General features: G+C 41.4%; 1 protein-coding gene across 8 annotated transcripts in view; it reads right to left on the bottom strand.

The window, feature by feature from the left end:
• Nucleotides 1–27,155, bottom strand: part of PFKFB4 (6-phosphofructo-2-kinase/fructose-2,6-biphosphatase 4) — a 110,564-nt gene that overhangs the window by 19,427 nt on the left and 63,982 nt on the right. For 5 of the 8 annotated variants that reach the window (XM_034775316.1, XM_034775320.1, XM_034775317.1 and 2 more), the window contains 10 exons: nt 22,294–22,390; nt 19,693–19,759; nt 17,252–17,326; nt 16,028–16,084; nt 15,396–15,517; nt 13,486–13,693; nt 12,528–12,674; nt 10,782–10,886; nt 3,671–4,007; nt 1,344–1,428 (listed from right to left, as the gene is read on the bottom strand). In XM_034775316.1, the coding sequence (XP_034631207.1) occupies nt 3,678–4,007; nt 10,782–10,886; nt 12,528–12,674; nt 13,486–13,693; nt 15,396–15,517; nt 16,028–16,084; nt 17,252–17,326; nt 19,693–19,759; nt 22,294–22,390 (1,208 nt within the window). In that variant the 3' untranslated portion in view covers nt 1,344–1,428; nt 3,671–3,677. Of the gene's footprint in view, nt 1–830; nt 894–1,298; nt 1,429–3,670; nt 4,008–10,781; nt 10,887–12,527; nt 12,675–13,485; nt 13,694–15,395; nt 15,518–16,027; nt 16,085–17,251; nt 17,327–19,692; nt 19,760–22,293; nt 22,391–27,155 lie in introns of those variants that run through there. The other 3 variants (XM_034775318.1, XM_034775314.1, XM_034775315.1) reach the window with 1 other exon arrangement.

Raw genomic sequence — 27,155 nt, 5'->3', positions numbered from 1 at the left:
GTTTATGAACTGTGTCTGAAAAACCATTCTAGAATTTATTGAATTTTATTTCTTGTATTCTGTAGACTTCTGGTAAATCTAAGAGTTTAGATTTGCTGAAAAACAATCTAACAGTAAAATTGTTAATGAAGACACAGCCAGGAAAGAAGAATTTTTTTTTTTTTTTTTTTTTTTTTTTTAAGAGAGACCATAAATAAATACCTCAGAAAAAACAACCAGCAGACTCTTTGGGGGTAAAGTTTGACAATTACCAAACTTCCATTTTATGAGCAACCTTCAGAATTTCACTTGCTTATTTTTAATTAGCAGGGATATTAAATCAGTGCCCAAAAGACCCAACCAGCATTGGGGTCCCCTAGAGCTGGCACAGTACAAACATAGTCAAGGTTTGCTTGCTGGTTAAGTTGGTGAAATATCATCTGGACTAAATTAATGAAATACACACAAGAAAGTGTCCACACACACACACAAATTGGTATTTTCATATCTTCATTATTATACACTTTTCTGGTGTAATCAAAACACACAAATACATATATGCACACACCCATTAATTTGGAAGGGAGTTACATGAATATATAAGGACAGAATTTGGCCCTCAGCATTTATAGATTTAACTATTTATTTTTCCAATAAAGGAAATTTGTAAAGATGTTTCACAAAAATGTGTTTTGACTAAATAATTTTATTGATATTGGGAAAGAAAATTAAATAAGGACTTCTCCCTAAAGTTATACTGGAAAGGACTTCACTTTATGTATCTTTATTTTAATAAAATCAAGGGTGGAATTTTATAATAGCATGTTTACAAAAAAAATGTTTTAACTTACCATAAGCCACTGGGGTTAGCTTTAAGACACTATGGAGTGGGCACTTGAGATAAGGCAGTTGTTCTGAGAAATTGAAAAACAAAAATACATATGAAACACTGGGAACAAGAAAATTCACTTAGCTGTAATGTTTGTTATATTAAAACTATTTAAAAAGCTTTTCTTCCTAAGTGACATTGAGACCTGTTTTTTGGTTGAGCAAAAAAACATTTGTGTATTCAAAGACAGGAATTGTTAAATATAAATCACACACCAGGCATGCAGAAAGGTAGGTCAGCCATGAAAAAAAATTCAACTTGCCTATTCACCCAGGGGAAGTAAATTATCATGTTAGAATTTGTGTGACATTAACATCGCATCAAGGGAAGGGTGAGCTTTGTGCCTGGGCTGCATAAGTTGCCAAGACCATTTGCAAGGCTAAGGTGGACCCATTGTATTAAAACATCAATACTGATTAAGGGCATATACCTGCAGTCTTGTCCAGAAAGTAAGCAAGCAGACAGCGCATAACTGCTTGGTGACATATAACAAGCACATTTTCCTGCCTTTCCAGCTCCATGATTACTGGCTCCAATCTCTGAACGAGATCTTCATATGACTGGAAAACAAAAGCATATTGAGCAGTCAGAGGCTTACTTAGGCAGGAATTACTGCACAGTCAGAAGGAACAACTAATGCTAGTTGTTTTATAAACATTTTATAAAGACAGGCTATTGACCAGAAAGGAGGTCCTACATCTATATAGTGCACTCCACGAAAGAAAAATAAAAAAAGTTTACAATTTTTTTTGCTCTGTAGAGGAAGTGGTTTACTCATTTGCCATCATCTCTGAAGCCAAATTATCACTCAACCCTCTCAAATATAGAATTTTACTATTAATATTTATCTGAAAATTCCCTCTATTTGCATGAACTTCTATACTTTGATGTACTCTTACTCATACTTTTTTGGTTAGTTTGTTTTTTAACTTCAGTTTCCCATTCATGGGATATCCTATGCTGGTAATTTATGGCCTGATCCTTCCAATGGGAAATACCAAACCTTTCATTACTAATTTGGTTGCTAGGTTCTCTTCCATCTTACATTTTTTGACTCCGATTCAGAAAAGCACCTTTTTTCAGGACAGCATTTAAGCATGCCAACTTGAAGTCAATGCAACTTTAGCATGTGGTAAAATGCTGTACTGAACAGAGATTAACACTAACCACACACTAAGGAAGACTGACCAAAGTCAACGCGTGTTTTTGTTTCTTTGTTATTTCCCTAGTTTCAGAATTACGCCTGCTCAATTAAACTAAAAATTAAAAATTAAAAAACCCTAAGCTTTGTCTCATCTTAGGCAATCTCTACACTAGCACTTTTGTCAGGAAAACTTTTGTTGGCCAGGGTATGAAAAAAACACACACTCCCACCCCCGGGCCCCGACCAACATAAATTTCACCGACAGAAGCGCTGACACAGCTACTGCTGCTTGTTGGGGGTGATTTAATTATTGTCAGCACAGAGCAGCTACACGGGAGAACTTACAGTGACGCAGCTGCAGCAGTACAGCTGTGCCACTGTTAAGATCTCTAGTGTAGACATAGCCGTAGTCAGTTAACACCATAACCCTTCTTGTTTGGGTCATCTTAACCACAATTATTTAACTTCTGCAAGAAGATCCTGAGGGTGATAACATTTATGTAGCTGCTCTATATTGGCCTTTACAAAAAAAAAAAAAAAAGGTTAGAGTCTGACTTTGATACAAAAGTGCCCCATGCCTAAATGATTATTTAAACAAAAACATATACCTTTTAAACCTGTAAGTTACCAGTGAGTAGTGACTAAGGCACCATCTACAATGGCAAGTTTGTGCGCAGTAAAGTAACTTTGAGCACTGTAATTCCTGAGGTGTATACACCACCAAGCCACTTAGTGCACAGAAACTGCGCAGATGCAACGCTCTAAAATAAAACCACCTCGATGAGAGGTGTAACGCTTTCTGCGCCATGGTTACAGTGCTGCTGTGCCAGTGTAGACACCGTGGTGATTACAGCGCTGCGATTGGCCTCCAGGCGGTGTCCCGCAATCCCTGTTCTCATCTCACATCAGTTTGAACTCTACTGCCCTGCCCTCAGGGGACCAACCATCAGCCCCACCCCATACATTCCTTTGCAAATTTGAAAGTCCCCTTCCTGTTTGCTCGGTGATGCATGCAGTGGTCTCAGCGCATCTTTCCAGGTGGCCATGCCTGCTCCATGCACCAGGCGATCCCCCGCTTGGAGCAATGCTGAGCTGCTGGACCTCACTGGCATTTGGGGAGAGGAGGCAGTGCAGTCACAGCTGCACTCCTGCTGTCGGCGTTATGATACCTATGGACAGATTTCTAGATGCATGATAGAAAAGGGCCATGACCGGGACCCACTGCAGTGCAGAATCAAAATGAAGGAGCTGCGAAATGCCTACCACAAGGTGCGGGAGACAAACCGCCACTCCGGTGCTGCGCCCACAAGGTGCCGATTCTACAAAGAGCTGGACGCAATACTCGGTGGTGACCCCACTTCCACTGTGAAGTCCACTGTGGATACTTCGTTGGCTTCACTGCCAGTCAAGAGTGGACCAAACCAGGAGGAGGCAATCTTGGATGAAGAGGAGGTGGGGGAACCAGTGGCAGAGGATGTCTCGGAGGCCAGAGATGCATGCAGTCAGGAGCTCTTTTCTACCCTGGAGGAGCCTAGCCAATCAGATCTTGGCAAAGCGCAAACAGGAGATGAGGCCCCTGATAAGTGGATCTGATTTGGGGAACTGCTGAAGCAAGTTGTTGGGGTCAGGAGGGTTGTAGAAAGCAGCTTGTCTCCCACCTCATGACTAGTTTGAGCAGTGGAACAGGCTGTTGATACACTCCTTCACTTCACGGGAATCTCCCTCAGAGATCTCCAGGAAACTCTCGTGGAGATACTGGGAAATCCACTCCCGCAAGTTCCTCGGCAGAGCTGCTTTGTTTCTTGCCCCATTCACTGTAACTTTCCCGCGCCACTGTGCCGTCATGGGGGGGAAGAGAGGAGGAGGGGGGAGGTATTGTTGCACACAGGCTAGCCGCACAGATGTCAGAGGGCAGAAGCCGCAGGCTTGGAGAAGACCCTCCCGTGAGTCCCTGTTCACCTTCAGCAGTAAGATATCTTCCATAATGATCACCTCCTGTGGAAAGTGTGGGGACAGGAATGATTATCAGGCTCCCCCAACAGTGCTGGCTCTCCCCAAGTGCCCAAGAGCCAACATGCCCAGTGTACAGCAGGGTCCGAGAACAGTGATTTACCCTGCCCCTGCGGCTACTCACCATTCTGGGGGTCTTGTGACTTATGTGCGCTTGCCTGGGGTCAGCCAGTTAGTGACAGGTGTGAGTGTAGTGGCTGTTTTAAAGCACTGAAACGGTGTTGTCTGTGTTGCAAACAATACTGCTTCTGTAAAATGTTGCATTTAAACTTTACAGAGATGACTTTGGGAGCACAGCCTCCTTCTTTGTTATTGGCGGCAGAACGGTTGTAAAGAATTAGAAAGCGTCCAAGAGGAACTAAGGAGCACTTTATGCGTGAGGTTATGATGCACTCCACTGTCGAGAAAAAGGAATTGAAGGAGTGGCAGGACAGCGAGAAGAGGGAACCAAAGGAGAATGCGGCACACTAGAAAGAAGCCACAGAGCGACTCTTAACAGTTATGGAATGGCCAAGCGGACACGCTCCAGGCAATACTAGCTCTTCAAACCGAGCAGCCCCACACCTGCCCTCCCCTGCAGCCGCTGTTGCAAAACTCTTTCCCATACGCTCCCCACACACACCGCCAACACATTCTTATCAACCTCCTGGCTCCACTCTCTACCCGCAGCATTACATTCCTTCCTCCTCACAGTCCAGCAGTGTGGACTCCCAATACTCACTGCACTCAACACCCATCCATCTGCAGTTTGGCCCTGCTGAAGTACAGCACTCGCTGCATCGTACTCCAAAGGAGAAGGTTGGGTATGATCCCTGGACATACACAAATCAGTAGCCGTCCTAGGACCTCTCCCTCCTCTTGAGACCTTCCATTCCCCCATTCCTTCCATTTCCCCATCCCCGCTGATGAATTTTTTTGTTTGATTCTCTCCTTTGGTTGTTGTCTTTCAAAAAAAGAATTGTGTTGGTTTGAAAGCAATATTTATTCTTCTATTAAGTGAAAGCAAAAAGAGCACTGCAAAGCAACATGCAATAATGTTAAAGCCCTGTGGCGGGGCAACGACTCACTGGCACAGTGCCTCCTGCTGGTCGTCCAGGGAATTAGCGTTTCCAGCCTCCGGAGTGCCCTCTGCCGGCCAGTGTCCCGCTTGCCGCTAGGCCCCGAGTCCCTCCTGGACCCCTGTGCCCCTTTCAGGGGTGCTGCCCCCTGACAGTACCCCCACAGATCTGGGTCTCCCCTCCCCGGGGAACCCCCACCCTCTATCCCCACCTCACCTCAGACTATGGCTACTGCCAGTCTCGACCTAGCCCCTGTTCACTAGGACAGACTGCAGTGTAAATGCCACTCATCACCGGCAAGGGGGGTTTGGACCTGCTGCCCCTCTGCAACGAAAGTACTCTTTTCTAGCCTTTAACAAGGCCTGCAACCTGGGAGGGGGTTTCTAGGCCGGAGCTCCACAGCTCCTCTGGCCTTCCCCCAGCCCTGCTCCAGTCTTGGTAGCCTCTCAGGTTCCAGGCAGCCAGGCCCTTTCCTCTCTACTGCTAGAGAAAGAGAGAGAGAGAGAGACACACACTCTGCGTGCTCCTGGCCCACTGCCCTCTTATAAAGGCCAGCTGGGCTCTGATTGGGGCGTAGCCGCATCTGTGGCTGGCTCCCCAAACAGCCGAGGCTTTCTTCACAGCCGCAGCCCTCACCAGGGCTGCTTTTAACTTCTGTTCCTCAGGAGTAGGGCAGCCGCCCCACTACAAGCTCCTTCTTGCATCATGTGCACCAATCACTTCCTAGCATTACAAGTACTGCAATCCCAAGCATAGCAACAAATATTAGTGGCTTTCAGCTTCAAATTGCTGCCTCAAAGCATCCCTGATCCTTATGGCCCCACACTGTGCCCCTCTAATAGCCCTGGTCTCTGGCTGTTCAAACTCAGCCTCCAGGCATTGAGCCTCTGAGGTCCAGCCGTGAGTGAAGCTTTCACCCTTCCCTTCACAAATATTATGGAGCTTACAGCATGCGGCTATAAGCATAGGAATATTGTCATCGGCCATGTCCAGCTTCCCATACAGTCATCACCAGCGGGCTTTTAAACAGCCGAACGTACACTCCACAGTCATTCTGCACTTGCTTAGCCTGTTGTTGAACCACTCCTTGCTGCTGTCAAGTTGCCCTGTGTATGGCTTCATGAGCCACGGCATTAAGGGGTAGGCGGGGGTCTCCCAGGATCATAATGGGTATTTCAACTTCCCCTATGGTGATCTTCTGGTCCAGGAAGAAAGTCCCTGCTTGCAGCTTCCTGAACAGACCAGTGTTCCGAAAGATGCGTGTGTCATGCACCTTTCCAGACCAGCCTGCGTTAATGTCTGTGAAACGCCCACAATGATCCACAAGTGCTTAGAGAACCATTTATGTCAACAGCTCAGGATCCATTCCTGCAGCCAGAAAGAGGCAGGGCAGGGTGCACAGTACACAAACCATTGAAAGATGACGCCAAATGTGGACAGAAGTACAAGGATTGCTGGGATGCGAAGCAACACATCACGTGGCACTGGAACAGGACCCAGGATGCCGCGCAACTCCTTCCGCCTTCCCACAAGTCTTAGCAGCAGAAGAGAAAGAGGTGCTCTGTAGGATAGCTGCCCAGAGTGCACTGCTCTGAATAGCACCGCAAGCGAGAACACGCTATTGCGCAGGCAGCTGTCAGCGTGAACACACAACAGTGGTTTTCCTTTGGCGCTCTCTGAGCAGTGCTGTAACTTTGTCAGTGTAGACGTGCCCTAAAACTTGTTTTCATCTCATGTCCATTTGTTGATCTTCTACCCATATTACACACAAAAATAAAAAAAATAAAAACAATTCAAAATAGTAAATTTACTTTACTATTAAAATAAGTCCCACTCTACTAAGACAACTGAATTTCACAGAGAGTGACAGCCCTAATTGTACTTGTTGATTTGAACACGTAGAAAAGATAACATTCTCTATCAAACTCTATACACCTTTTTCACAGAAGCTACCCTGTCACCTCTAAAAGGTTGTCTCTCAAGTTGACTGTTACAAGCACACTGACAAGACACTATAAGGAAATTTTTATTGCCACCGCCCACTCTGTACCTGCTGCTTTCTCAAGCAATGAATTCACACACAAATACTTTTAATAGTTCTTGTGTGTATGATAAGGCTAAAATATAAATGGCATGAACGTTTACAACTTTATTTATTTTGATTTTGGCAACAGTAACACTGAATATATTCCAACCTGGTAATATTGAATGACTCAGCTTTGCTGTTATCACCAACAAATACATTTATTTTGAGAAATTAACAAAATACATTAATCACTAAAAGCATTGAGACAGTTTGAAAGGTTTGTTAACACTGGTCTACAATTTTTGAGAAGTCGTCTGCTTCAGAGATAAAATGTGCTATTTATTATCTATTTTGATGTGCTGAATTCAAATATGACAATTAAAAACTGATTGGCTACTGTTTCTAAGATATTTAAGTTTTTACATTTTATGTCTATGTATATTGTGTAGATAGTAGAGTTTTAATCATAAATTGTAAACCTAGGTCTTCTCATGTGTTTATGGTTGCTTTACATGATAATATTTCACCTGTCCTGTTTATGTAACACTTTAAAAATCAGCAAAAGGGTTATATAAATAAAATTTATTATGAAACAAACGGCAAAAAACTTATGTACATAGTTTAGTCCTATTCAGTGTCTACTCGGCGCTTCTTGGCTTGTCTCTTGTATTCATTAAATGGAGCATCTCTTGTCACTGTCCAGCAATAGTCTGCAAGCACTGATGGGCTCCATTTGCCTTGATAGCGTTTCTCCATTGTTGCAATGTCCTGGTGAAATCGCTCGCTGTGCTCGTCGTTCACTCCTCCGCAGTTCGGTGGAAAAAAATCTAGATGAGAGTGCAAAAAATGTATCTTTAGTGACATGTTGCAACCAAGGCTTTTGTATGCCTTGAGGAGGTTTTCCACCAACAACCTGTAGTTGTCTGCCTTGTTTCCGAGAAAATTTATTGCCACTAACTGGAAGGCTTTCCATGCCGTCTTTTCCCTGCCACGCAGTGCATGGTCAAATGCATCATCTCGAAGAAGTTCACGAATCTGAGGACCAACAAAGACACCTTCCTTTATCTCAGCTTCACTTAACCTTGGAAATTTTCCATGGAGGTACTTGAAAGCTGCTTGTGTTTTGTCAATGGCCTTGACAAAGTTCTTCATCAGACCCAGCTGATGTGTAAGGGTGGTAACAAAATCTTCCTTGATTCAACAAGTGGTGGATGCTGAACCCTTTTCCTCCCAGGCTCCAATAATTGTCGGAGTGGCCAATCTTTCTTGATGGAGTGGGAATCTCTTGCACGACTATCCCATTCATAGAGAAAACAGCAGTACTTTGTGTATCCAGTCTGTAGACCAAGCAAGAGAGCAACAACCTTCAAATCGCCACAAAGCTGCCACTGATGTTGGTCATAGTTTATGCACCTCAAAAGTTGTTTCATGTTGTCATAGGTTTCCTTCATATGGACTGCATGACCAACTGGAATTGATGGCAAAACATTGCCATTATGCAGCAAAACAGCTTTAAGACTCATCTTCGATGAATCAATGAACAGTCTCCACTCATCTGGATCGTGAACGATGTTGAGGGCTGCCATCACACCATCGATGTTGTTGCAGGCTACAAGATCACCTTCCATGAAGAAGAATGGGACAAGATCTTTTTGACGGTCATGGAACATGGAAACCCTAACATCACCTGCCAGGAGATTCCACTGCTATAGTCTGGAGCCCAACAGCTCTGCCTTACTCTTGGGTAATTCCAAATCCCTGACAAGGTCATTCAGTTCACCTTGTGTTATGAGGTGTGGTTCAGAGGAGGAGGATGGGAGAAAATGTGCGTCCTGTGACATTGATGGTTCAGGACCAGAAGTTTCATCTTCTTCCTCTTCCTCGTCTGACTCAAGTGAGAATGATTCTGGTGCATCAGGAACCGGCAGTCCTTCTCCGTGGGGTACGGGGCGTATAGCTGATGGAATGTTTAAATAATGCACAGTCCACTTTTTCCTCTTTGACACACCTTTCCCAACTGGAGGCACCATGCAGAAGTAACAATTGCTGGTATGATCTGTTGGCTCTCTCCAAATCACTGGAACTGCAAAAGGCATAGATTTCCTTTTCCTGTTCAACCACTGGCGAAGATTTGTTGCACAAGTGTTGCAGCATATGTGTGGGGCCCACCTCTTGTCCTGATCTCCAATTTTGCAGCCAAAATAAAGGTGATAGGCTTTCTTAACCATAGTGGTTATACAGCACTTTTGTGATGCAAAAGTCACTTCACCACAAACATAGCAGAAGTTATCTGCACTGTTCACACAGGTACGAGGCATCTCTGCTCACTTTGGCTAAACAGAAATGTGTCCCTTTGCAAAATCAAACAGTGACAAATAAGAGAGCACGACACTGTATGATTTCTAGAGCTGATATAGGGCAATTTGTTCAGCTGAGTGATGTAAGCTTCGTTATGATTGCATCGTCCATGACTTCTAGGAATACCATGATGCAATTCATATCATGTATGAGGCAATACCAGCTTCAGATTGCATCATTCATTGTTTTGCCTAAAAAGCAAGTACTGTCCAAACCCAGTCATAGATTTATTCATAGATCCAGTCAAAGATGTATTTTAGTCATTTCTGGTTTAAATTGAGATCCCTTCCCTTTATAACTCACTTATCCTCCGCCATTCCCAAGTCAATGCTCGTATATACTGACCCAATAACATATCTTGAAAATTAGAGCCAATCAACAATTTTAAGCATCATTTTCGTTCTCAGTGACCCAGAATTAGTAAAGTTTGACTGCATTTATTTCAGAAGCATTTTGGCTGTCGAGTAGTGTAATCTTTCAGAGTAAGCACTGATGTAAAAAACCAACAGTCCTTGTTTGAGTAGATTAAAAACTTTTCAGTTTAGTGACTGTGTCATTACTAAATGGATTACTCACATCTAGAAGAAAACACTTTATCACAAACCTATTCTGGGCATAATGATCACTCAGACTATTGATGGAAGAGAGCACCAAAGCTTCATTTATGTACCAATGAAGTCCACTGCACTCTTCAGAAACATCACAACAGGTGTTCTAATTGCTTCCATGAATCCTAATCTTTAGCATACAAAGACAGACCATATGACTATCCATTAATTGCCTCAGTTTAATTATATTAGTCTCCTTATAAAAATGCTAGCAGGTTCATTTTTGTTTCTGAAGTGCAAGACTTGCTAGATTACAAGGGAAGCCAATGTGTCTACAGATTTACACAGTATTGAACAAAAATGCACGTGATATGTGACATTTACCACACACAAAGATGACAATTATAAATAGTCTTGACAGCATATAGCTGCATGTCTAATAATAATAATAAAACCTGCTCAGCCACCTTGTGAAACAACCAAACTATCAATATAAAATTAATGGTAACATACGAAAATCCTTCCAGGCATATTTCCAAATATAGTATTTATTTTAAAACCCAAAAACCCATAAATCTTCATCAAGGGTGTATTCAGCTAAAAGGTTTTGGCTAAATAAGATCTACAAGCTCCTATAGTCCTTCCACCTGGCAAGGAAAACAACATATTACTCAATTTTCTTCAAGATACCTAGTATCTTAGAAAACATGACGCTCTCTTAACTTTAAAAAAAAAAAAAGAAAAGAAAGAAAGAAAAACAGCAGCATACCTCCCCCTTAGGGTATCTGTATCTGTATTTGTCTTGGTCTCTCAAAGCAAATTCAAGAGGATAGTTTTCCTGAATTTCTTCATATGTCATTTCTTCACAGACTCCCTAAGGGTAACAAAAACAAAAGGCACACAATATCCATGAGAGTCATCAGGCCCATGGGCATATCAATAGATCTTTATCTCCCATACCCACAGTGGCAAATTTGGAGCTTCTATGTAATAACGTATTAATCCTATAGGTGACCTAGTCATTGACATAGACTGTGTCAATTTCACAGTCATATTGAGGTAGAAGAATATTTATTATCCACATATACTGCTTTTATTCAATGCAGGATGTCCTCAGAATGATGACAGTAACTCCCAGATAAGAACATCCCAGCACACACTTAACAGACAATTGGGAAAGCTACCAGTTTCAAGGATCCTACATGTGGTCTCCAAAGAAACTTCAAAATTTATAAGTATAAGTGCCTTACAATGGTAAACAAGTGACAAGTGCCAGATATTAAAATTTTCTCTCTCCTAAGAACATGTCTGAAATTTTAGACCTAGAATTATATTGAGTGTCCTTTTTATTAGCCTGGTCCAACACACAACTTGATGGCATTTCTCTGCTTGCCTATAATGCAATAACCTTTGAATGTTGCATATGACCCACTAAAAAATTTCAAGGAACATTCTAGATATCAATGGGCAGAATGCTATTGATTTTGTGAAAAGTCAGAAAACCGGACGGGTGAAATGAGGGAACATGCAGAGCTACTAGCTTCAAACAAGTCTGCAATTGTCTACATATCGAAGAACTGGTTGACAGTAGCCATTAACACCTTTAACCTAACAATACTCTCCCCCCCCCATCTCAGCTCTGCTCATGGCCCCAATAAGAGTTTAAAATGCAGACACCCTAAATGACTTATCTCCCAGAAAGGGGGAGGGGAGGAAGACTTAAGAATGGTGAGGAGGAAAAGGGGACTTGAGCAGGGTGGGAGAGAGAAAAGAACACCACAGCGCCCCTAGCAGCAGAGAGGGAGCTTGTGAGGGTGGCGAAGGTACCCATGCTCAGCCTACAGAAGAAATTAACTGTGTGACTGTTACAGGGTGCTCACCACACCCCGCTGGGTTCAGCCTCCTGGCCCCGCTCCCCAGTGAGTCAGGACCACTTCAAGCTTGGGCAACACCCATGCTCTTTATTACTGTGTCCGGTCCCCACCACCAAGCTCCATTTACAGAGTATTTACAGGTTTGGCCTAGCACAGGCCTCAGTGGCAACAGGGTATCAGGCTCCTGGCTCCTTCTGAGCCTACTCTCCCCTCCTGGTCTCTGCCCCCTCCCCTCCAACTCACTTCCTCTCTAGCTTTTAGCCCCTGTTAACAAGGCTGGCAGGTGTGGCCAGTTTCCAGGCCAGTCCTAGCTAGTGGCTCAGCCCCAACCCATTTCCCCTGATTGGGGCGGGAGTGGCAGGAGCTGATTAGGGCTTCCCCTGTAGTGCCCTACCACAGTGACCCTTTAAGTTGCATACCGTTTAACCAAGACTAAGTCTAAATTCATTAGGGCACCTTTTACTAAAACATTTAACACTGTTAATGGGGAAAGGGCATAAGCCTTCTGATCTCCAGAACCATACTACTAATTACCTTCTAATCCACACAAACCCTATTACTGCACAATAAAGTACTCCCCCCATCTGAAACAAAACCACTTTCTTGAATAGTTACAAAAACTGAAACCCGGGAGAACTTACTGCATCTATTTCATTCAAAACCTTCCACTGTTCATAAGGCACTCCCAAAGCCTCCGCAGTTTGAATCGTCCTTTTCATCTGACTGGTCCAAACTTTCAGATCCTTGATGTTTTGCTCATTAATGAACTGCGCCAAGCTCTTGGCAAACTGAAAAAGACATTAGAGGTTGGATGAGGGATCAGTGCCAATATACTGTGCTTGAGGTGAAACCCAATCGGTTCTTGTCCCTTACTGCAAGTTCATTATGTTACTTTAAACAGGTTCTTTAGACTTTTCTTAAGAATATGACAGTTCCTGTTCAGCAATGAAAAGATGATACAAAGATGACAACAATCCTATTTGGTACCCCACTCCAGCCCCAAAACAACTTCCTCTTCCATCTTTACCTTACAAAGGTTCACAGGTGTCCACCAACTAAGGAGCGCCACAGGTTTAAAAATCAAAACCCAACTTAAAATAAGGACTCCTTGAAAAGTGCTTTGAGCTCAAGGTTTATACAAGTGTATCAGAGAAGAATGAAAATAGAAGCCATATATGAAGAGCTACCAGCAAACTACAATACAACTTGCCCATTCAAACCTCTTACCCACTTGCATGACATTACAGTCAAGGTAAAAGGGATATTTATGTTTGTTATAAGGAAAGGACAGAGGAAAGAAAGGAAGCTGTAAGAGATGGTCAACAACATAAGAACACCCATACTGGGTCAGACTAATGGTCCACGTAACCCACTATCCTGTCTCTGACAGTGGCCAGTGACAGATGCTTTTAGAGTGAATGAACCGAACAGGGCAATTTCAAGTGATCTTGAAAGTTGGAAGTTTAGGGACATCTGGAGCATGGGGTTGCATCCCTGACAACAGCCATTGATGGACCAATCCTCCATAAACAATAATTCCAACATCCACCCACACAAGGACACCATTTGTTTGAAGTTACTTAATAAAAATGATCTTACCTCTTTCCCCCTAAGGGACAGTCCAGTGTCTCCTCCTATCCTCCCTTTCAGATTCAGTTCACTTTCTCCATGTCGACAGAGGTAGATCGAGCGAGGAGTTACATGGATATTCATGAGGTAGTAGACAATCCGGCTTTGGATATGGTCCATTACTCTATTCACAAGGTAACTCCTTCCAACATCCATGATTTTAATATAGGAAAGATCCCTTTCATGGTAAACAAATGAGACTCATAAATCATCATTTGGTTTCCTCTCTCCTCTAACTTGTACCAAGCCCCACCAACAAACATCACCACTCAAAAACAAAAAGGCAACTGCCAAAGAGACCACAAATTGAATAAATCTTCAGATATGTGAAAATATATAATATCAGTTCAAAAGGGCTAATCTTCATTATAAATCCTCAGCCTTGATGCATGGCAGCAAAGTATTGTCAACAGAGGTGCAATGAACTCATGCAAACAATTAATTTTCTCCTCACATGTAAAACTCTCTCATGTCACACCATTCTGTACCACTTCACTTGTGCACTGCCGCCCAGCTAGATCCTCAAAGGCAAAGCCCTTCATTGAAAGGAAGATTCAGGAGCAGTCCCAGGAGAAATTCTGACTTGCTCATGTAAGCCTGACACCATTCTGCAAATTGCAGCTGTTGCTCCCCACACCTAATAGATGTCTGGTACAGAAAGGGATTGGAGCCACCGTCACATCCACATGCCTCACTGACCCCTTCTAAAAAGGGTCACCAGAAGAGCTAGCAATCCCAGCCACCTTGTGGATGTCTCTTTGGCCAGCCCCACTCCCACCCAAGTTCTACCCACTCACATTGGGTAAGGTACAATCTGACTCATATTATCTATTTGTTTTCCTCTCCACTCCCATCTCCACCAACTTGTATAGTCGAGCTAACAATTTTGAGCAACATTCAACTTAGCAAAAAAGCGTGTCAAGATTGGGGAGCCTAAAATTAGCCTTTTTGCGTTTTGCCCATTCAGCTGAGAAACCACGTGATTAAAAAAAAAAAAAATAACCTATTATTAAATGCAGTAAGGAACAACCACCATCACTTAATCACTGAAAGCATTTGCTGACGTTAATCATTACTGATCTGCACAGGCACAAATATCATGGCTCTTAAAGACATGATATGCACAGATAGATCTGACAGAAGCAGCTTGTCACTGCTCACGGTCAATTACACTAAAATGATTTTTCAGCATGGCAACAGCCACAAAACAAACACTGAGAAATTTACTGAGAGGATGAGTCTAGCATAAAACCCTAGGAAGAAAGCTTGAGTGCTGGTACTGGGATGTACCATGACAAAGTTCTTCCCACAGTTTCCAGACTCTACCTTAATCTCACAGTGTGTTAAATGTGAATGGTAAGTACACCTCATTTAAAACACTGAACAAATGAGTCTGGATGTCAAATTTCTTAAGACTAAGGCATTCAAAGTTGCCACAGGGATTTAAGAGTCAATGTGACTTGTGCTCTTAAATCACTTAGGCCTTGCCTACCTAGAGGAAACGGACCAGCAAAAATATTCCAGAATAACAATTCCACTATAGCTATCCTGGAATACTATAGCTATACAGGAATAATTTCCCCATGTGGACACTATTCTGAAATAAAAGTGACTTTATTCTGATTATAGCAAATCCAGAGTAATTATTCTGGAATAAAGCACAGGGACGGCTATGGTGGAATAGTTATACCAGTAAATTTCCCCGTGTAGGCAAGCTGCTAAGGCCTTTGAAAAACTCTCTCTAAATTGCCAACAGATGAGATAGTAAAACAAAAAAAAAATGGTGACATATTTCCATGACAATGAGATTGAGTACACATTCCCTAATGTAATGTCATGAAATAAAGTGGTTGTGACCACAGTATTATTCTGCCACTTACTTGTCCAGAGTTTCATCTAGCATCTCATATGTGTTCTTGTAGCACTCTATTCTTTTCATGAAGTCTTCTGTAGCTTCATCATTACTACAATCAACATAATCAGGACTGCCAAGTTTCACTTGCTATTTAAAGTAAAGATAAAAGAGCACATGCATTTTTTCCCCATTTTCAGCAAAGTTTAAAGACATTTTAACCAAATGTGTGTAGCAATGGATGGCTGTTTTTAATTAAACCTAAATTCCGTACTTACTATATAAATGGGTAGGAAAACAAATCAAAAGGAAAAAGGAGATAAATGATGTTTCTTTTTTTTTAGGAGTCCTGCTAAAATAAGCCACTCAAAGAACAGCCTATTTAAAGGTAGATTAAAGAAAAAACAGAACCCACGTGAAGGGTGACTCAACTGCCAAATAATTTTTCCTTTTAAAATAAAATGAAAGGGTACAGTTTTATATTACTGCCATGAAATTACATTCTTGTTCTGTACTTCAGCAAGACCAGTGTGAAAGGAGAGGGAAAATGAGACTAAATGAAAGGTAACATTAAAAAAGTCATCATCATATGGCTGATTTTAGAGACGCTACAGTGTCTCCCGGCTTCAACCAATTTAAGAAAACTTTTCTATAACTCACCACAATATTTGCAGCAATGACCTCTGGATCTACACATACTGATTCAACAAAGAACGTCTTTAATCCAAACAGGAAATCACATGTAAGGAAGGAGGGAAGAAGGGAGAGACCTTAGAACTGCTCCAGTAATTGACAACACAAACCCACAGTTTCCACCAGTTCATGTATCAAGTCTTGCTAATTATGCCATGCTTCAAACATTCCTATGTCGACTTAGGATTGGTCTTACAGGGTACTCAATGCCCCACTAAAAGTTGAGGGTGCTCTGCACTTTGCAGCATGAGGCTCTATAATTTTCCCAAGCACCTTTCAGTAACAGAAAGCTTCTATGGCAAGAAAATTCAGATTGGCAAAGAAGCGGAAATGGAGAGTGGAAGAAAGTGAATCAGCACTCCTAAAGGTAATTGATACCTTTGAAATAAAAGCATTTTGGTGTTAAAACTAACAGAGCAGCTCTTACGTATGAGATGTACATGACATGCTTTCCCAAAGATCTATGGAGAAGCTAGATCAGGGGGAAAAAAACAGACTACTAGGAAAATGCTGAATGACAAAAAATCCTATACCCAAATAATACAGTCTTTTAAATAGAAACTTATCTAAATAAAAACAAAACAGAAAACCTCTTTCCATTTATCAAAGTAACTAAAGGACCTTGTTCAGAACAGAATCAGAACTGGGCTAATGACAACCATGTTTGAAACAAGTATCAGGGGGTAGCCGTGTTAGTCTGCATCCACAGAAACAACAAGCAGTCCGGTGGCATCTTAAAGACTAACAGATTTATTTGCGCGTAAGTTGTCATGGTTAAAAAACCTCACTTCTTCAGATGCATGGAGTAAAGAAGTGAGGTTTTTAACCACGAAAACTTACACCCAAATAAATCTGTTAGTCTCTAAGGTGCCACCGGACTCCTTGTTGTTTATGTTTGAAACAGTTATTGCTAACATTTATATGAATAACATTTATCTGTTATAGTAAGCCAAAACATAAAACAGGGCTACTGATTAATTTCACCAGGATGAAAACAGCATTCTCAGGGGGGGAAAAAACACCTTTCTAAACTCGTCAGAAAAAATGTGCTAGATTTCTACTGGCCAACATCATTTAAAAACTTAGTTGCTGTTAGCACAATTCTGATCAGAATGTCACTAGAGCACAAGACAAAACCACGCATCCACATTAGTCAGATTAATATCCCAAGCATTTTAGCTATTGACTCACCTTATAGCCATTCTCCTCACCAAATCTGAAGATGGTTTCTCTGCGTTCTCGTGTTGTGTTTGTAGCATCAAAAACCTAAGACAAATGACAGAGACAACAGTATCATAGTAGAGTCAAAATATTGCCACATCTTAACAACAGCACTAAACGATCAATAAAAGTTTCCAAGTCCTTCAACTTAAAAAACAAACAAACAAACCCTATAAACAGGAATAAGTCATTCCCAGGAACAATGTCAAAAACTTTGCTGGCACTAGATTATGGCCATAAGAATTCTGAACAAATAAAATAGCACGTGGGTTGAGAACCCACTGTTCTGAAGCATCTCTACCTGTCCTAGTAGTGAAAATGTCAAGTTACATTTCTAAAGTGGCCTACACTTTCAAAAAGTAAATGCCGCACAGACACACACAATCTAGTTCAGTACTGCTGATGATTAAAGCTGGAATTTTTCAAAGGTGCCTAATTTAACATGCCACGTTTTTAGAAAATAAAAAGCCTCACAATATTATTCACTTCAAGAACAAACATGATGAACATGATCTCATTGGATCCTGTTCTGCTCTCTTGTACTTATGCCATGTACCTCCCATACATTTCAATAGCTGCATATACTCCTACTCTTGTTTGAACACTATACAAAGAGGTAAACTTATTGGATTTCCCTGTAGAAGTTTTCCAGCTGCCAAAAGCTTTCAGAAACTAGATAAGATGGGAAAACCTCCATAAGAGAATGTGATTATCCATATAAAAACTGAAAAGCAAGTCTGATGTAAAGAGAGGTTCTGACTATAATAAATGGCATGAATTATACTCCATTTATAATGACTTTAGAAATCATATTAATAATTTTCCTATTCATAAGCAGAATGTACATGGTGAACATTATTGTGAGATAACTGCACACACCTTGGGTATATCGCAAAATGGGTGACTAAATGCAAAATATCTTCAGCCACATACATTCTATTATGCAAACTTTCATGTTTGTTGAGACTTCTATGAAATGGGTTGCATTTGGCAATTTATTTTGATTTTTAAAATTGAGCATAAAAAGTAAAAAAGGTCCTTTAAATAGCATGTCCTTATTTTTCAACACTCCAAATAACAGGATAAAATTTAGCTTCTTCTAATTTTTTTTTTTAATACTAAGAAATAAAAAGATACCTGCACTACTATGAACTCACAGACAGACTGAGTTTTTAAATAAATTCATATTGCACATTTAGATCCTTACATGTTCTAATGGAAAAACTGTTTTGGCAGATAAGTATACACCTTATTATATAAACAATCACTACATTAGTCAAAACATTAAATGTACGGTAAAGTGTAATGATCAAAACAGAGAGCAGGTGCCTTGCATAACTTGTAAACCATACCCATGAATTGTAGGTTTTCCTAATAGTGAAACAGGCATCAATTTCTTCATAGGCAACATTTAAATGGTATATAAGATATAAAATGTTATTTTGAGTCCCAAATTATGGCTTAAATTTACAATAAAATGCTAGTTTGACTAACTCACTGAACACTGAGTGACAGCTGCACATGTCAACGGTCTCAAAAACAGAGTTCAAATTATGCAGAAACCTTAATAATCCCCCAGAGGAAACAAAATTAAAATGTCATTTGAATGAACAGTCCATGTTTTGAATCCTTTGCATATTACTGGCATTAGATGAGCAGAGATTCTAACAGCCAAATTTTACACTGAAGATTCAAATCTCAAAAACCAAGCCAATAAGTTACAACTTAGTAGAAAGTAAAAGCGTGTGTGCATGTGCATTTCCAAGTAGTTTTCCATTAACAGTTATATTAACTGTGTTCCAACAGGAGTTTGTGCCATCACTGATCAAACTGCCAGCAAAATTAAAAACACTATGTGCAACATTGGTGGCATTAACTTTAATTGACAACCCATTGAGTGTGGTCCACTGGGTTTTATTTTCATAAGGGAAGAAAATGTTCAGCAGGTTTGTCCTACTTCTTCTCGGAGGCATTTTTAGAGTGTCAATAACACTAGTATTAAGTCACTTCTTTTAGGAAAAAATTTAAAACATTTTTACCTTTGATTTAAACATTGGAGTAGGATACCAAATGGTTCTGGATGCATCTATATTATGATTAAACAGGCTATTTTACCATATAAAAGCACAGGCACTTTCCTCAGCACAAGCACAGCTTGGTAGCATTAGACATCACCCACACTTTTCTAAGGAAGGCTGTTTCAGGATTTAATTATGAAAATATCATGTTTTCCTTTCACAAAATGACCATTGCAGCAGCAACATAAATCCAGTTTCCATTTACAAAGAAAATGTAAGACACACAATGAAATGATTCTGGACTGAATCAGATTATGTATAATCCAGGACAGGTTGGTGATTTTGCAGAGACCACACTCCAAGAATTTGCCTTCAAAAAGACAGAAAACTTACAGCCACATGCCCATTTTCTTCACTGAGGTACTGCTGGACATCATTCAGAGCTGCTAAGGCACACTGTCTTAAAGGAAAAAAGACACAGGCTAGTTTAACTAATTTAATTATCCATAATTATGCTTAGCACTACACAACTCTTTGCTTTCAAAGTGCTGAAGAAACATTAGTCAGTCATCAATTTGATATGTACTATCTCCACATTACAGGTGGGGAAATGGGCAGAGAGGTGAACTGACTCGCCCAAGGCCATAGATCACAGGCACGCAGCTTTGGACAAAAACGAAAGCAGACATCCTCTGGCAATCTGACACGTTGCACAGGTCAGCACATAACATACAGAATGTTCTACTGCCCAGCTTACAACCCTGGATCAATGTTCACAGATCCATAAAATAATACTATAATAAAAACGCCACTTAAGCTGAAAGGTTCCTCCTCTCCTCCCCCAAACACTTACCCATGGGCAGCTGACTCTTAATTTGGTCTTCTAGTAAGAAAACATGGTTGCTCAGTGTTTTGAGTTGTGGCCTCATTTTCTTAGGTTAACATGAATAATTGTTACAACTATTTTGTCTCAAGATATTTCTCAGTAGTCTACTTGCTTTGGACTTCTATGCTGGGTTTCTTATGGTTTTTCTCTTGTTTTTAGCATGCTCGACTCTCATTTTGTCTTAAACTTAGTATGTATTCGTTTTAATGTAAATTAACACAACCACAGCAACTAGTCTGAAACTGAATCACAAATGATACAAGACAATATTTAGAACTGGCTGGAAGAACACAGAAAACCCTGCATTTTTTATTTAAAATGGCTTAACGTTCAGATCAATTTTCTTCCACTCAATTATTTGACCAGATCTAGTAATAATCTCAAAATGAAATTTTCAATACCTAAATAATACTATGGATAATGTCTGTTTATTCTTTGTGAAATGGACAATTTATCTACCAGGAAATGGGATTTCACATGAACCATCAGATAGCAACAATTTTTGCTAACAACCAACCTAAATGACATATGGTAGCTGCCAAACAGGCCGGATTTGGCTCAATATCCTACACTGGGTTTTACTGGCATTGCTTTTCTAATTTAGGTTCTGGAGTGAAATGTCTAGTTTTCCAAGTGTAACTGATATTCTGTGCTCTTGGTAAAAATTTTGTCTTAAAAGAAAAAATGAGTGCTTTTTAATTCCAACAACTTTTACATTGCAAACATTTCTATACCAACAGCTACTTGTTAATAGAGTTTGTAAGTTAAGATGCATCAATAAATCCTTCGATAACTAAACACACTTCCCATTCCCTTCGCAGCAAATGGGGCAGATTTGATCACGTGGCTTATCAATTACTGTAATTCCAGTCATTTAGTCTAATAAGCATCATGGAGGCACATTAAGCTGAATTTTAGCTACAAGTAAAAGGTAGAGACTTAGGAGGCCAATGAAACGCATCTATCTCATGTCAAAACCACACAGCAGGTTCTTCTGTTCCTTGTATTAGTGATATTGCTTGTTGCAAGGGAAATACAAAATACTGAACAGAAGGTCTCAGTGATGGGGGGGGGAAAAGACACGAATTTCAAATATTTGGTTTTGCATCACAATTCAGAGAGGATTTGGCTCCCTCTTGCCCATCTGCCTCCCTTATCTCTGCTCCTGTGATAGAAAAACTCTCTCCCCACTCCATACCAGTGGTTCTCTCACCATGACCAACAGACTTTCCTCCTCATAGTTTGGAGGAGTTCCATCTGCTTTCTTTGTCCGCAGTATTTACCACTGGTGCTCCGCTCCCTCCACCTAATTCCCAGGCATAGCAAACAGAGAGCTAATCAGTGCAATTCACCAGCAGACTTGACTGCATACAGAATATGAAGCAGTTCTCACGCTGTCAGAAGAAGACAGTGCAGTTCCAGCTCCCCTGAAGCACTGATTGGAATATATTCAAATACACTTTAAATTAGAATAGAAATTCTAATATGTGCGGCAAAAGAGAAAAGATAGGTGTGCACCCTTTTTGGCAGTGGGAAAAAGGGGACAAAGGGAGTCTACTTATTTACCACCTTAGAAATACTAGGACTGTCAAGTCTCATCTACTCTGTTTTTATTGGCAGTCTACTTGAGGTACCTGTGAAATGGAATGGCAGCATTCACAGCCTGTTGAAGGGCCAGAGGTGATGAATTTTAAATAAAGCCAACTGTTTTAGTTGTTTGAGTTAAAACAAAGGTTAAACTAAATTTTAAACAGTCCAAACAAGAGACTCTGCCCCTGCTCCTCTAAGTATCAGGGAGTAGCCGCATTAGTCTGTATCCACAAAAACAATGAGGAGTCCGGTGGCACCTTCAAGACTAACAGATTTATTTGGGTTTAAGCTTTCATGGGTAAACTTATGCCCAAATAAATCTGTTAGTCTTGAAGGTGCCACCGGACTCCTCATTGTTTTTGCTCCTCTAAGATTTCATTTCTTTGGTATCTGATATAGTCCTACAGAGATTTCCAGGGCATACAAAATCAGAATATACAGTGGTTCCCAATAGTACATTATAAAATATCATTAGAATTAAACTGGTATTGTGTAAAGCCAAAAATATTCCAACTTACTTTCTGATTTTCAAGCCCTCTTCATTGTCTGGCAAGAAGAACTCAAAGGATTTGTATGTTTTTACCAAATCTCGACGGTACTGACCAACATTAAATTCTGTGGAGAAGAGTCACTATTAGTTGGGATTAATAATCCTGCAAGTAATTAGCATTCAAAAAAAAAACAACACATTTAATGACAGTTCTGAAAAAATTCACCTCCAGGAACAGATCAGTCTAGTTTGTACCTGGACAACAAAACTAGTTATACATCTCATTTCAGTAAAGTAAAGCCTTGTGGTTACAAAACAGGACCAAGTGTGAGCAAATTTGGGTTCTATTCCACAGCCTTCTGCGCACCTTTGGGCAAATCACTTCACCTTCCTGTGCCTCAGTTTTCCCACCTGTAAAATAGGTTAAGTTACTTCCTTCCTCACAGAAACGTTGAGTTAATTTAATTCATTTCTGTAAAGCACTTCAATAATCTTTTTTCCTTCCACAAATTATTATAGTGAAATTGTATTTCCATAGCACCTAATATCCAAAGACTAACTATTACATAAAGAGAAAAGAGTTATATATGGAATTAGTCAGCCTAGTTTTTGGCTAAATACACCTTACTTTCCCCCCCCCCATGTACTGTATTATGTGAACACAACCTATTTATTTATATTCTATAAGAAGTAACAAATGTATATACCATCCTGAAAAACCTCCTATAGGTTAAAAATATATAGAGGGGCACAAAGTGCAGTGCATTTATTGCACATACACTGAATGTGCCATCACTGATCAAAGGGCAATTGTCTTGTGTCTGGACAAAGGTCTACGCGAGCAGGAGTGTCACAGCACAGATGATCAAAGCAAGGCACCAGTAATTTAGCAAACAAGGCAAATGGAATTGTACCATAATTACGTTTATAAAATAGGGCTCTGAGTACAGCAACTAATGTTTATCTTTTTTTGTGTTTATGGGTTTTCTTTGCTGTACCTTGAGCATTTGTTTAAACTAACCTGGATTGAACATTCTGTTTGAGGAACTGCTGTTACTTGCCAGTCTTCATTTCCAGAAGAAGATAAAGAAATAGGGGAAATTAACTACTGAGCTGTTGTTCAGACTCTCCTGACAACAGCACTAAAAAGGGTCACAGACTAGGAAATTAATAGTAGTTTAATCCTGGACAAAACGTACTGCTGAACTTTAACAGTCATCACAATAAATTAGCTAGTACAGCCAATGAAAACTTTAGTAACCAGCTGAATGGCATCTATGTCCTGAGTGGCATCAGGACAATTTCCACACAAACTAGTCATCGTTTACAAACCCAGGAGAAGAATATGCAGAAGAGGGAAAGGAACTTTAAGAATGATTATTTTATTAAGAAACAGATCTTTTCTTCATGTCAAAGCCCTTTAAAATTAAGAACTACCGAAAAGTACAGTTTGCAAAATTAGCCATACATGAAATTCTTTCTAAAAGAAAAAAGATTCTATATTGCTTCTCCCTAGGGCACCCTTTTCCTTATGATTAGTATCTATTCAATACAGAAATCTCACTGAAGAAACCCAATTTAATTTAGCACCTTGTGGTCCAAATGTGGTACATAGTTTGGGATTATCCAAAAAAGCCTCCAAAAGGAAGTAGAATACCCAAATCTCACTGAAATTCAATTGAATTTGAGCACTTAGCTCCCTTAGGCTACTTGGATTTGATTTGATCGGAAAGGATAAAAGCAAGTGTCTAATTATTTTTTAAATAATTCTCATTATGGGAGTCTCAGGCTATTTGTCTCAATGTTCTTTATTTCATTCAATATGAGCTACGTGAGAAGATGCCACTCACCTGATCTCTGGATTTTTGATAATCTAGTAATTTTCATACCCACATCAAAGGCTATAAAATCTTATTATACTGAGTACATTCTGTTATTTTTAAATGACATTAAGAAACCTCAGAGTGAAAAAGAGTATATGACCAGACATTTATTACACAAATATCATCCATCAAGTTAGCCTATGACAACAGAGTGATAGACAACGCAAGAGCTATCTATTCGATCAGAGGAAAGGTATTTTAAACTGATTCAGCTCTGATGAAATTGCATTCGTGATGACAAAACAACAAGCTGTTCCTCTGAAGCTAAAGATTAAATGCAAGATATATTTTCCAACAGTAGCAAGGGGGACTAGACTACAGGTCATATGACTGTAAATCCCCAGCAGCCATTATCAGGACAACCCTCACTGACAGCCTAGTCAGGAATTAGAAATAGCAACTGAGCCATACAAATGGCAAGGTTTGTAATGGAGATGATACAGAAGGATTCCCTTCCTGAATATCCAGTTCATTTTAAAATTTAAATTTTTAAAACACAAACATTTAAATTTACAGACCTGTTATTTAACTCTGTGGAACTTTTACCACAGTTCAAGCCAACCATCCCTGCCTACTGCAACTGATAAGCCAACCTCCCCCAGCGCCTCCTGCCCGCCAGCAGCCCTGTCGATCAACTCCTCCCTCTCTCTCCCAGCGCCTCCTGCACACCATGGAACAGTTGTTCCACGGCGTGCAGGAGGCGCTGGGAGAGAGAGGGAGGAGCAGGGACCAGGCATGCTTGGGGGAGGGGACAGGAAGAGGCAGGGTGAGAAGAGGCAGGGTGGGGGTGCAGCATTGGGGGAAGGGATGGAGTGGGGATCGGGCAGGAAGAGGCGGAGCAGGGATTTACAGAAGAAGTGGAGTGGGGGCGGGGCCTGAGGCTGAGCAGGGGTTGAGCACCCCCCAGGACAACTGGAAGCCAGTGCCTGTGGACGAGACCCAGAATCTACTCCCCCAATCTTGGACATGGACAGTGTCTTACGTATTGTCCAACATAGGATTTTTGCTTCGCAAAGTTGAGTGTGCAGCATTTATCTCTTTGAGCTCGATAACTATCCCCAATAAGGACGATAAGGCAGCAGAGGAATCCTGGCTACTATAATAGCTTGCTGAATTTAAAAGGATATTACACTTAGGCCTGGTCTACACTAGGAGGTTATGTCAAATTTAGCAGCGTTAATTCGAATTAACCCTGCACCCGTCCACACAACGAAGCTATTTAGTTCGACATAGAGGTCTCTTTAAATCGATTTCTGTACTCCTCCCCGACGAGGGGAGTAGCGCTAAATTCGACATGGCCATGTCGAATTAGGGTTAGTGTGGACAGAATTCAATGCTAATAGCTCTGGGAGCTATCCCACAGTGCACCACTCTGTTGACCCTCTGGACAGCAGTCCGAGCTCGGATGCTCTGACCAGCCACACAGGAAAAGCCCCGGGAAAATTTGAATTCCTTTTCCTATCTGGCCAGTTTGAATCTCATTTCCTGTTTGGACATCGTGGCGAGCTCAGCAGCACTGGCAACGATGCAGAGCTCTCCAACAGAGGTGACCGTGCAATCGCAGAATAGAAAGAGGGCCCCAGCATGGACTGATCGGAAAGTCTTGGATCTGATCGCTGTGTGGGGCGATGAGTCCGTGCTTTCGGAGCTGCAATCAAAAAGACGGAATGCAAAGATCTACGAGAAGATCTCAAAAGCCATGACGGAGAGAGGATACAGCCGGGATGCAACGCAATGCCGCGTGAAAATCAAGGAGACAAGCGTATCAGAAGACCAAAGAGTCAAACGGACGCTCCGGATCCCAGCCCCAGACATGCCGTTTCTACGAGGCACGGCATTCCATTCTAGGTGCCGCCGCCACCACTACCCCACCACTGACCGTGGACTCTGACGATGGAGTATTGTCGACGGCCGCTTCCTCGGAGCTGTTCGCGGACGGGGAAGATGAGGAAGGAGATGAGGAGGATGAGACAGTCGACAGCGCTTTCAACGCTGATTTCCCCGACAGCCAGGATTTCTTCATCACCCTCACGGAGATCCCCTACCAACCCTCCCAAGGCGGTAACCCAGACCGGAATCAGGGGAAGGATCAGTAATAAGCGTTTTAAACATTTATTTTGAATTGAATAGGCATGGTATGTTAGCACTGGGTTTTTAATGATTAGTTTGCCTTAGGCGCTTAAGTTTTTAGTCCTTGCCAGTGCAGCTACTGGAAAAGTCTGTTAACATATCTGGGGATAGAGTAGAAATCCTCATGGGACATCTCCACGAAGTAATGTGAAAGCCTTTGCATCAGGTTCCTGGGGAGAGCGGCCTTATTGCCTCCTCCATGGTAGGAAACTTTTCCGCGCCAGGCTAGCAGCAGGTACTCTGGTATCATTGCCTGGCAAAGTATGGCGGCATATGGGCCTGGTGTTTGCTGGCATTCACGCAGCATGTGGTCTTTCTCTGTCTCTGTAATCCTCATCAGAGTGATATCACTCATGGTGACCTGCTTTGAATTAGGGGAATTTTAGTATGGGGACTGATTGCCTGTTCCTTTAAATAACTGTAACCGGCGGTTTACAGCCATGCAGTGGAGGCGGGGAGGCGAACCGTTCCTGCTGAGCGGTTCGCCAGCAGCATGCAGGGATCTTTCCCGGGGACAGTGGCAGAGTTCATGCTGGCCGGATCGCCGGCAGCAGGAACTGGCCAACGCTAGGAGCATTGCTTGGAACGTGAAAGGAGGTCACTGCTGTAAATTAAACTTTAAGCAGCCAAAAGTCTATGGCTTACCAAGGCTGCCTGCTAGCAGAATTCCGTTGTCCGGCCCCGCTTGTGTGATCTGTACAGCAAGACCCCAGGCACTCAATGTGAAGACAGAAAATTTGACCTTGTACTGACTGCACATGTGATAGGTACTGTGCATGGTCTTGTTCACAGAGAAAGACTATATTTATTGTTTGCAAAAATGTTTCTTTTTGAGGAATTCACTCCCTTTTTCCCATCCCACAGCTGCGAGTGTCTC

Source organism: Trachemys scripta, chromosome 7 (assembly GCF_013100865.1).
Source record: "Trachemys scripta elegans isolate TJP31775 chromosome 7, CAS_Tse_1.0, whole genome shotgun sequence".
Classification (NCBI taxonomy): Eukaryota; Metazoa; Chordata; order Testudines; family Emydidae; genus Trachemys; species Trachemys scripta.
This window is presented reverse-complemented; position numbering and strand designations above follow the sequence as displayed.